Source organism: Dryobates pubescens, chromosome 7 (assembly GCF_014839835.1).
Source record: "Dryobates pubescens isolate bDryPub1 chromosome 7, bDryPub1.pri, whole genome shotgun sequence".
Classification (NCBI taxonomy): domain Eukaryota; kingdom Metazoa; phylum Chordata; class Aves; order Piciformes; family Picidae; genus Dryobates; species Dryobates pubescens.
Genome location: NC_071618.1, coordinates 15,361,859 through 15,374,233, shown reverse-complemented (window position 1 = coordinate 15,374,233; position 12,375 = coordinate 15,361,859). Strand labels below are relative to the sequence as shown.

Here is a 12,375-nt window from a genome sequence, read left to right as displayed (position 1 = left end):
CCTAACCAAGTGGGACAAAAGCATCTTTGCTCGCAGGCAGGTCAGCCTGGGGAGGAAAACTTTATGATAGGAACAGTGTAGAGAGAGCGATAACTCACAGTTGAGTGAGGACGTAGTAGACTAGGTTAGCCAGCAAAGGAGACAGGGTGATGTGAACAGTAGAGATCTTGTAATCAACAAAACAGAGCTGGAAAGGACCTACTTCAAGTGTGTACACGTAAATAAGGAAGTGCCTACAGGACAGCATTTTGTGGAAGACTCCCATACGTTTTCTGGGAAATCAGTGTGAGTGGGTGCCTCTTGGAAGTGTCAGTATGCTGATGCATGCTACATAGGCAGCAAATAAGAGGGATTACAGGTTGCATGCGGTTGCAGGGCTGTGATCTTATTGGGGTCATGGAGGTGTGGTGGGTTATCTTATGTGATAGTACTGCTGCAACAGGCAGATACAAGCTAAGGGGGACAGGCAAGGAGGAGAATTGCTCTTCATGTGAAAGAAGGGGAGTACACAGAGCTTTATCTTCATACATGAGGAATTTGAGAGTTTATGGGTCAGTATTAGAGAGCAGACCAGCACAGCCAACTTAGGTGTTGGTGTTTGCTACAAGCCACCTTATCATGAAGAGGTAGCTGAAGCCTTCTTCAGACGCCTGGAAAAACTCATGATTTCAGGCCCTGCACCTCGTGGAGGACTTTAACCATACTGCAAGCTGCAACAGGATACAATCATCGTGAAGCATGATCAGTCCAGGGAGGTCTGTAGTGTATTGATAGAAACTTCCTAACACAAATGATTGAGGTGCTGCTGGTGACGGCCAAGGACCACCAGTATAGTCAGGGACTGGAGCAATTGGTGTTTCAGGAGAGGCTGATAGAGCTGGGATCATTTTGCTTGGGCAAGAGAAGGCTTAGGATGGATCTTACTGATCTGTATAAATACTTGATGGGAGAGAGCACGGATGAGGCAGCCAGGCCCAGTGAAAGGACAAGAGGGAATGGACATGAATTGAAAGACAAGAAATTCCATTTAAATAAAGAGCCTTTGTTACTGTAAGACTGATGAAACAGGGGAACAGTTTCCCCAGAGAAGGGGACTGTCATTTGACAGTCCTGTCTTAGTTGACTTTGTTTTGAGTGAGGATGTCAGACTAGGTGATCTTCAAAGGTCATTTCCTACCTCAATCATTCTATGAAAGTATGCATGACTAGTTGGGTTCTTTCTTCCATGAGGCAAGTAGTGCTGTGGACAAGAAAGAAATCAATGATTTTGCGTACCTTGACTTTAGCAAGTTCTTTAACCCAGTCTCCTATTGTGTCCTTGGAGCCAAAATGGTGAGGTATGTACTAAACAACTGGATAAGATGATAGGTAGAAAATTAGTTGGACTCTCAATGGAATTTTGTCAGTGTAAAGTCTAATTGGCAGGTTTTAATTAGGGGAGGGTCTCTCAGAGATGAATACTGGGACCAGTGCTGTTTAATGTCTTCATTAGTGACCTGGATGATGGGATAGATGTTCTTCAAGCAAGTTTGTAGGTGAGTCTGTGGTGGGTTGAGAGAGAAAGGCCCAAGCTTTCTCTCCCCAGCTAAGAAGGAATAAAAAACCCACAGCTAACTGAGCCGGAATAGCAAAGGGAAAATGCTACAAGCAATGGGTAAACACAGGATTTGTACACACAATATACAGTATTTACAATATATACAGAAATATACAGCAAAGAAGGATACAGGAACAGGCTGACCCCACCCCACCTCCGGACAGAGGGGGGTTCCCCCTGTACCTCCTTCTCTCCCCCTACCTCCCTTTTTTCCCCAAGAGGGGTTAGAGAGAGAAAAAGGCAGTTATAAGAAAGAAGAATTTTAGTAGCAAGAAATATTAGTGCTGGATTAATGCTTATCTGTTATCTGCGGCCCTTCTGGCCAGATGCCCAGCAGCAGACAGGCTGGAAAGGGAGAGCGAAGAGGAACTGAACTGAGGAAAGTTCCAGCTGCACTAAAACTTAAAGCTGTATTCTACCAATGAAATTCTTTTGGAATATCAATATTTACAAAATATTCAGCCAGACTGTCCCAGACTGTCCCTTTCTTAAAGGCACAGCCTCAAACGGTCACAGAGTCAAAATTGGTGGAAATGGTCAATATGTTAAAAGGCAGAGTTGCTATTCAGTCCAAGAAATGGTCTGACAGGAACTTCATGAACTGAAAAGCCCTCAGTCTGTGATGAAATAACCCCAGCCTACAACAACACAGACTGAGGGAGTCAAGTGCTTGGGAAGTAGCTCTGCAGAGAAGCCCCATGGATTTTAGCGCATAGCAGGAGTCAACAGTGTGTTCTTGCACCCAGAAGGCAAACCATCTCCTGGACTATATTAGTGAGAGTGTGGCCAGTCAATTTGAGACAAGTGACCCTACTCCTCTAGGTAATGCATTGCTCTGTGTGTAGTCACAGAAGTTCTCATTCCTGGGAAAAGTACAGAAAAGATACGGATGCCCTGGAGTTGGTCCACCAAGAGAGCCTGAGGGTTGGAGCATGGAACATGCAAGAAAATGCTGAGAGAACTGGGTCTGCCCAGCCTAAATAAGAGAGGGCAAAGAGGGGACACATTGTTGCTGTCTACCAAGTGTCTGATCAGAAGCTATGGAGAATCTGGAGCCAGACTCTGCTTGGAGGTGCACTGAGGTAGTGCAAGAAGTAGTGGATGCAAGGTGGGACATGGGAAATTCTGCCTGGATGTAAGGATTTGATTTAGTTGTTTAAGCCATGAGATAGACAAACACTGGCACAGATTTCTCAGACAGGCTATGGAACTTCCATCCTTGTACGTGTTCAAGACTCAGCTTGACATGGCCCCAGGCGAGCTGATCTGATTTACATCCGCTTAGGGCAGTACTAATTGGTATCTGGAGGTCACTTTGAAAATTACTTTTTTTTTTCAGAATTCCCCAGCTTAGTAGGGTTGTGCTTTCCATTTATGTTTGTGAACATGAACTAGGGACATAAAAATGTTTTTGACTTGACTTTGTTTGAATTGTAGATTTATTTCATCAGCCTCTTCCTTGAAAATATTTTATTTCAAAACAGATTTCTTCAAGTTTCCATAACGTTGTACTCATTTTATTTCCCTCCTTAAATGCACTGCATGCTGTAGAACATTTCCTTGAAGGAAGAGACACTTAACATGATGATCTTCAACATTTTAGGTTTGGAGACTTATATGTGGGAGAACAGTATGTCTTGATTTGAAAGACACATTCTGTAGCAGCCTGCTCATTTACAACTTTAGAATATTTGAAAGAAGATATGGCAGCAGAAAATTTTCAGTAAGTGCCAGTTACATTTGTTTTCAACAAGCTATTTTCTACACAGCTTAGAACCTTGTAGTCTTGGATTAATATTGCAGTTTTAATGCTAACATCTTGTATATAAATAGATGTTAAACAATTTAAAAGATAATTTGGTTTGCATACATCTAAATTTGTATCAGTGGTATCTTGCATGTAGGTGATTATTCTAATTAAAGTTTGAAGCTGTTTCAGTTGAAAATTACAAGACTTTAATTTTGGTGACAAATTTAACTTTTCATTCTTCAGCATCTAACCATGTACATCTAGAATTATGTTGTGCTGAAGATTTTATTTGTCTAAAATGAATTGGTATAGTGGTTTTCTTTTTTTTTTTCCCCCCTTTATTTTATTTAGAGATGCATCAAACCCTTATTTTTAAACTGTTGAATTAATTAAAACTAAACTTTTTCTTTCCAGTCATTTTTACTGGGTGCTTGGATGCTCTCAGCATTGTTTGATCTTCTCCTTGTAGAAGCTGCTCAGTATATATTTGGCATCACCATTAACAGCTTGCCTTCTGGTTTGTAAGTAACTCCTAATGGATTGTTTATTTTAGACAATAGTGCCAAAGCATTATTTTGTGCAGTTTTGATTAAAAAAACAACAATTTTCTTCATGTAGCCCTTCATATGAAATTTAATTTTCTTTTGAACTACAGTGTAAAGGTTCTTGACACAGCTATTATTTTTTTGATCATTAGTTTCCTAGTTGTGATCTGCAGTTACTTAATTATAATGCATTGTTACTTTCCATTCTGTTAGCCTCATTTCAAGTGTCAGCATGACTGAAACACATTTTGCAATGCACAAATCATTGCTGTGTTTGGTTTTCTTCAATTCAGTAACTCTGAAATCAAGTTGGTGCTGGTTTCTTTCTTAAGTCACAAAGACAGCACAACTGTAATGCATGTCTTTATGCTGACTTTGAAATGCAGTTGTATGTATTTCATACTGTTATTTCATATGGTTGTGTTTCAAAAACTGAATGTGAGAGCATGTTAATCCATTTAGTGCTTGAATCTGAGATTTTTCAGGATTCATAAATCCTTAATTGACTAGTAATTCAGTTTCACATAACCTATTTTTGAGATTCCTGCACTTAACAAGAGATAAACATACTACAGTTGAGCCACGGGGCTTGCAGAGCCTTTGTTGTTAAGCTTCTGACAGGCGAGATGAACCTCATATAGACTCAAGTTTCCATGTGTCGCACACTGAGGCAACAATAAAAGCTCTTGGAACTAGATTTTTAATACTAGACACCATATTAGGCTTTCTTTTATTTTTGCCTATTTAGTATGTCTCTTGAAAGTAGCTGAAGTCTGATTTAATAAGGGAAAAAAAGTATTTGTTTGACATTATAAAGAGATATTTTTTGTGGTGTGTGAGTATTCAAAATTGTCCTGGTTTGAGGCCAGGCAGATCCTCTCTTGCCCTTGAAAGGGGCAAAAGAATGAAACTCACACAAATGGATTGCAGAAGTGATGGAAAGTTTAAATGGAATAGTATTTAGTGTTTTGCAGAAATCTACAAGCATAGTGACAAAAGAAACCCAAAGCATATGGAGCCCTCTACAGCATACCCAAAAAGCCTTCCAACACTTGCCATCTCCCCACCTGGGGGTATACCCAAAACCCCTCAGGGCTCTTTCTTCCCCCCCTCACTGCAGGCTAGTCTCAGCTGGCCAGGTCTGAGACTGCCCCTCCCCCTTCTCCTCCTGGCGTTAGGCCTAGCCTGGCTTAAGAGGCCTTGAGATACTCCCCCACTGTTACCTGATAGGGAGCATTTCCCACACGAGCAGAGAGGGAAGAAAGAGGAAGTGAAAGACTTTGCAGATGGATTTATAGGGCGCAGGACATTATAGGTATGAAATATGCTATTTCCTGTGTCCGCCTACTGGGCTGGACACTTAGGACACCGGAGGTGTAACCTAGGTGGCAGCAACAGGAGGCACCCAGCCTAAACTGCCACATCTCTACAACTGCCTGAAAGGATGTTGTGGAGAGGCTGGTGCTGGTTTCTTCTCACAGGTAGTTAATGATAGAATAAGAGGGAACAGCCTCAAGCTGCCGCTGGGTAGGTTTAGACTGGGCATGAGGAAAAAAATTTCACTGAAAAAGTGGTCAGGCATTGGAATGTGCTGCCCAGGGAGGTGGTTGAGTCACCAACTCTGGATGCGTTTGAAGGTTGTTTGCATGTGGTGCTTGGGGATATGGTTTAGGAGTGAACCTTGTGGAGTAGGGTTATTGGTTGGACTTGGTGATCCCAAGGGTCTTTTCCAACCTGAATGTTTCTGTATGATTCTGTGTGAAAAAGAGTTGAATACTTGAGTAGTACTACAGTTATGCATTACGTGTGCTACTTGCAGGCTTTCAAGTTTCTTTCTGGGACATAGGCTGCTGGTGTGTTTGGACAAATTCAATATTTTTATCTGTGTAAAAGAATACTTTGTGCAAGAGTAGGATGTAATCAATGTATACATCATACCCACAGGACTAGTAAATAGTTTGACTATTATACCTTTTGATATTTTTATCTGTGACTGCAGAATGTGTCAGTTCCAAACAAATCTTATCAAAGAAGTTTTTAGTTTAGAAATACTTGTTTTCTAGGAATACTTGGGTTTTTTAGAAATACATGTTTTCTCCTTAAGGCATGCTAACACCAGTCTTGGGAGAATTAAGCCACTTTTAGAAGTGTGGGAGTTTCAAGAGTGTTTGGTTGTGCAAATATAAAGAATTACTATGTACATTACATCACAAGTCTTAAGTGTTGTCTGCTTTATTGTACTAATAGTCACCTTTTCATGTCTGAAAATACTAGTGATTTTGGGGATGACAGAAGCACTGGAAAGTTTAAGTCTGATACTAGGTTTTTAGTTCATTTCAGATTTACAAAAGCTGTCGAGCAAATATAAAGAAGTGCAATTATTATTCTGCTTCTGTCATACAGTGCAACAAATGTATTTGTTACTTCTAGCTAGAGAACGTTCTTCAGTGTGGTTCAGAAAAAGGAATCACTTGTTTACATTATAAAAGTCCCTGATGTTTTTTGTCTCTTTTTATATCATTTCACTGTTCATATTACTGAGTGATCTTACACTTCCAGTTCGCAAACTTTTCCTGCGCACGCTTCTAAGGTAGTTGCGATAGAGGATTACGCTGATGACTCTTGCCTGAAACTGCTTAGAAACAATATAGTACAGTATCACATCCAAGCATGTACTGAGATTCATGAGAAAGGTGGTAAAGGCTGCCCAGGGGTTGTACATTGTATTTTCATCTTGCAGCATCAAGAAGGCGAAGCAAATGTGGAAGGGTACAAAGCAGATAAGTACTTGAGCAATCAGAGTAACTATAATTCTTATGGATCTCTCCTTGGCCTTGGGCTTCAGTTTGGAAGTCTTGCCATGGATAAAATTGTAAATAATAACTAGGTAACACCCCATCATGATAAACAAGGGAGTCAAAAAGAAAAAAATCAAACGAGAAAAGTTCAATGTATTTACTTCCTTTAAATGGATGATATCAAGCATTTTCAGGCAGGTGGTGAAATTCGAGGCTGTGTCTGGATTGGATTGTAAAAGCAGCAATGGGGACGTTGTTGCAAGGGTCATTATCCAGATTCCAATGCAAGCCAGCACAGCCTTTTTGGTATTCTTTAGTTCTTTGACATGTTTGGGCTGGACAATAGCCATAAATCTGTCTACACTTATAAAAGCGAGCAACCACAATGCAATGGCTGGATAAAATATGGTGAAAGCACTGATAATCCGACAGAATATATCTCCAAAGGGCCACGTGGCTTTTCCATGGTAGATTATGCGAAAGGGCAGGAAAAATATAAAAATTATATCAAGTAATGCCACATTCATCATATATACAGTTATAGTAGTTCTCTTCTTGGTTGTGCAGCTGAATACCCATAGTGCAGTGGCATTCACCAGTAATCCCACTGTGAATACAAAACTGTAGAAGACCAGTGATGCAATTCTATATTCTTCAGGGTGGTGATTTCCAGGCATCATTAATTGAATTTAGGAATAGTTGTTGCACTCCATAAATACTCTAAAAATAGATAAAATAAGAACAATTACTCTCTGTCAAAAAACCAATTTCTGTAAAAAAACAAACCACACGAAGATTGTTGTAGGATGGGGTTTAGTGACAGATTGTATTGTTAAGCTGTTACAATGTGCTAGCTTTGTTGCTTTTTCTGACTACAAATACATTCTTTTGCCCTGAAGGAAGTACATGTACTGTCAGACTTGTTATAAAGCTAGTTTTAGTTAAATATCTTGAATTATTAAAGAAATTTCTTGTATAAGGAATCAAAAAGTCAAGCTTGACCAGCCCTTTGAGTGTGCTTCAGTAGCTGGTAATTAGATTGAAACAGCACTAATTGAGGTAATTTTCTTAATTAAAAAAAAAAAAAAATTCTTCAAGTTATCTGTGTTGAAAAATTAATGACTAAAACTAGTTATGAAAAGAAGTAAGTGAGCCTGACATGTAGTGACATTTGGATATGCAAAGTGAAGTACTGACATTGCATTTTAGCTAGGTAGGTCCCAAAAGAATAGGTGCATGCTGTTGCTTGTAAAAGACACTGAAATGCTATCTTGATAGCTGCATAGCTTCTAATACAATATTTAATTTCAGGGTATTAGAACTAAATACCTGACATATGAATGAGATAAATAGATTGATAGACCTTCTCTTTATACAAAATGGTGAAAGGGGGAGCAGTGCAGTCTCCAGCCAGGACCTACATGCACAATATTTGTTGGAGGCAAAAGTTGCTGGCTGGTAGCCAGCTGCTCCAGCTTCTCTCAGCTTCTTGATCATAGGAGTTGGACATCTGAAATATCATTATGCAGACATAGATGATGAGAGCTGAAATACATTATCCCATTTTATTTCAGAGACATCTGAGGATGGCAGGGTTTACATGATGTTTGCGTGGGTGCTTTGGTTAACTTGGTACCCACTTGCTTTCTTGGGTATTGCTGTAATCACAGTTTCATGACTTTGCATGGGAAGGTTCCTTCTGTTTGGCTTTTTACCCAGGGGCAACTTTGTGAAGAGGAGGGTAGAGTGAATTCATCTGTCTGATCTTCTCATTTGTGCCAGCCAGGCAACTAACTTCCACATTATCAAGCACCGAAGCTGTCCTCAAGAGTAGAACAGTACACAGTTCCTGTGTGTTTCATCTCCAAAAGTGGAGAATATGTTTTTAAAAAGCTTATTGTTACTGCTCCTCTGATTTATGCTTTTACTGTGATGTTACCAGGTACTTTTTTGTTGCGGTGTGGGAATGCTCACAGCATTGAAACAGTGTTTATTAATCTGGTGTCCTGGCTTGACAGTGGCAGATACAGGCTACTTTTGAGAAGAGTGTCTATGGAGTAACTAGCTTAAGTACAACCCATTAAACGTGTCGTGTTAGTTTCTGCTTCAAAATAGCTAATTTGGACTTCTGACTTTTTTACAATCTCCAGTTTACAGATATTAAAAAAAAAAATGCATTCAAATATCTACCCCTAAACATTTGCCTCAAAGATAATTTTTCTGTCAGGTGAGGCCATTAGAATGTGTAAATGTGTGTTTTGCATAGCAAAAGCTATGCCTATAATACTGATTAAAAAGAGGTTTGGAGGGCATCTGTCTGCCTTTAAAATACATTGTGTGAAGAACACTGACATTAACAAAATTAAGGAGTGATAGCAGACCTTATTGATGGCATATGCTTTAAAAAAAGAAAAAGTAGCACATGCGTGTAGCACAATTCAGACACTCTGACATACTGTCCCACTTCCATTATTGTTGCATGAAATTGTCCAAATATTGCTTAATATTCCCTGGCTGCCTTCACACATTTTCACTGATGTTTTATCTCTTCTGTTCTATTTTTAAATCTCCTGTTAGCAGTTGTGTGTGACATAATGCATTACTAGCTATCTCAAGATCCGGACTGATGTAGCAGGTGAATTGAGTAGTAATGTAGAGGTCAGGTGGTAGAATTCACTTTTTATGGATTAAAGGTAACAAACAGCATGACATTTGGGTTTGGTTTTGCTCTTATTTTCTTTGCACTTGCAGTGCCTGTAATTGTTTCTGTTCAGGTTTTGTTTCCAAAATAACCAGAAGGCTGATGTTGATGGGAAGAGGGGAAGCTGAGTTTGGCATGAGCTGCTATCAGGACAGCCTGTGGATCTGTAGCTCGTTTGCCGGTTATTTCATGTTTGTGCTAATTTCACATCTATCAAAGAATGGACATGCTGTAACAAAAAAGGTGTGTCTGTGTGTTATTTAGTTGTTGAAGACACTGTTCCCAGACTTTGTGGATTTAAATGCAGTGCTATAACTGGATATTTTTCCTGAATTTTATTTTCAAGAATCTGAAATAATGACATTTATGTAGGTAAAAAACAACGATGTTTTTAACAAAGTGTTTCATTACCCATCTGCATTTGTACATGAGTGCAGAAGTTCTGCATTTTCATCAGTACTTGTCTGCACAGAGTTCAGGTTGATAGTCCAGGTTAGCCCAAGTAGATCTTTGTGTGCCTTTGAGTGTATGGATTTGCCCTAGTCACCATTTTTATTAATAGGAACACTTACTAGCATTGCTTGGAGCACTTTCTGAAGAGCCCCTGGAGTCAGTTGGGTTTGGATGTCTGTCTGTGTTAGTTGTGAATCATTACTGTAATGTTGGTCAGTATGTTTTATCAATCTGTTTTAAATTTTTAATGATAGCTGAGGTCCTGAATGTCTGATGTGAATTGTGAAACCCATCTAGGTGCTGTGTATGAAAACAAAGACTCTCAGAACAAAGCCAGAATTACAGCTTTTCCTTCAGTTTCTTACTATGAGTTAGGCAAAAGTGATTCCATTTAAAGGATTTTGCATCTCTGTTCCAAATCACTTTTCCTTTGGCCGTCCCTTACATTTGCTCACATTTCCCTGAGGAGGACGTGGCCTTCAGTGAAGCACAGAGACCAAGAGAGAAGATCTATTTTTTTGGAAAACAACTTCTTTCCTTTAGTAGTAACATACTTACAAGTCCTTTTAGTTATTGCATATTTTAACATGTATTGTTAAAATGTTAAACAACAGTATTTATGATGATTTGCTGCTACAAATACAGTAAATGTTATTTATGGAATTCTGCTGATACCTTGAAAGTGCATTAAAGAAATTAAATACCTTTTCATTAGTTCCAGAATTCCCATGTTCAGCTTCTGAAGAAAGAAGCAACATACATAAACATCCAAGTCACTTTGTTAGCATGGATTGTTACTCACCTTCCATGTACTGCAAAGTCTCTTCAGAGATGCTCCTTTAGTAGCCGCAAATCTGTAGACGATCTAGACTTCTGCTTCTCTGCTCAGCTTCACTTAAACTAAAATAGCTCCTCTTCACAGGCAGGAAACAATGATGTAATCTATCTGCTTAGCTCTTCTATTGGTCATATTTAAAAGTTAATATTTCACATAAGAGTAGTGTCAGTGAACTGATATTTCTAGGACCTTTTGATAGACAATCTTTTACATTATTTCTGATGCAGTCAAATTAGGTTGTTGTACTATGAATCTTTCAAAAATACATTTAAAAATATTTATGGTATAACAAAAACTGATATTTTGATTAATATTTACATACAAAGGTTTCTGCAAGAATGTGTCCAGTTCTGGGCCCCTCAGTTTAAGGACATTGAGACACTTGAACATGTCCAGAGAAGGGCAACAATGCTGGTGAGAGGCCTTGAGCACAAGCCCTATGAGAAGAGGCTGAGGGAGCTGGGATTGTTTAGCCTGGAGAAGAGGAGGCTCAGGGGAGACCTCATTGCTCTCTACAACTACCTGAAGGGTGGTTGTAGCCAGGAGGGGGTTGGTCTCTTCTCCCAGGCAATCAGCACCAGAACAAGAGGACACAGTCTCAAGCTGCACCAGGGGAAGTTTAGGCTGGAGGTGAGGAGAAAGTTCTTCACTGAGCGAGTCATTCATCATTGGAATGTGCCGCCCAGGGAGGTGGTGGAGTCACCGTCCCTGGATGTGTTCAAGAGGGGATTGGATGTGGCACTCAGTGCCATGGTCTAGTCATGAGGTCTTGGGTGATAGGTTGGACTTGATGATCTTTGAGGTCTCTTCCAACCTTGGTGATACTGTGATACTGTGAATGTGCACCTTGGTTCTGTGGAAGTTTCTAATACAAGCACAAAGTAACTGTATTTTCTGTAATGCATAGTGGGTTTTTTTGTGGAAATCCCCATTTAACTTATATTACCTTGGCTAGTAGTCAGTCTGAAAGTGATAGCAACTTGCTACATTTGAAATGAGAAGTTTGGTTCACTTGAATACACAACTTGTTTATAGTGTACCTACCATACTTTACTGAAACAGCAGCAATGTTTCCAAATTTATTTGCTGTCTAAAACAAGAACATGCCTACTTAAGAGCTTTGAAGAAAAATGCTGTATGTGAAGAGGTTTTAGCCTATGTTAAAATGGAGTAAAATCACTGATCTGTGTCACTGCATCTTTCTTGAGATGAGAGTATTCACACAGCGTAGTAGGTAAAGATGATCTTGATACATTTTGTCTTTGTTGACGTGAAAAAAGATGCAACCTTTGAAACAGCCATTCAGAGAAAGGTATCTTTCCAATTTCTCTGTAGAGTTCTCACTAAGCTCTGCGTCTATGACTGGCAGTCTTTGGGACACTGAAGCACAATACAGAGAATTTGGTATCTCTTGTAGGCTTCTTTCCCCTACCCCTCCAAATGAAGGAGAAATGTGTACTAAGCAAGGGACTGTAATGTTTAATTCTCTTCCTGGCATGCAGTCAAGAATTTGCCAGGCTTTGCCCATGGTGCCAGAAGCAGCAAGGCCTGCAGTTCAGATGTAGCTAGAATCAGGTTTGTTTGTGGGGACATCTTCCCTCACTGGGTGTAAAATTAGTGTATGTAGGTGATCCTCAGTGCTAAAGATAACTTCTGTGAAATACACCCTCTCTGCTGAAGTCATGCAATGTGT

At 39.6% G+C, this 12,375-nt stretch overlaps 2 protein-coding genes across 2 annotated transcripts in view; one reads left to right on the top strand and one right to left on the bottom strand.

Annotated features, from left to right (window-relative positions):
- Positions 1-12,375, top strand: part of UBAC2 (UBA domain containing 2) — a 113,287-nt gene that overhangs the window by 19,533 nt on the left and 81,379 nt on the right. Inside the window, exons 3-4 of the mRNA XM_054162972.1 lie at positions 3,201-3,320; positions 3,762-3,868. Of these exons, the coding sequence (XP_054018947.1) occupies positions 3,201-3,320; positions 3,762-3,868 (227 nt within the window). The remainder of the gene's footprint in view (positions 1-3,200; positions 3,321-3,761; positions 3,869-12,375) is intronic.
- GPR18 (G protein-coupled receptor 18) lies at positions 6,405-7,370 on the bottom strand. Its single transcript, XM_009910345.2, has one exon. It carries the CDS (start codon positions 7,368-7,370, stop codon positions 6,405-6,407), a length of 966 nt encoding a protein of 321 aa, XP_009908647.2.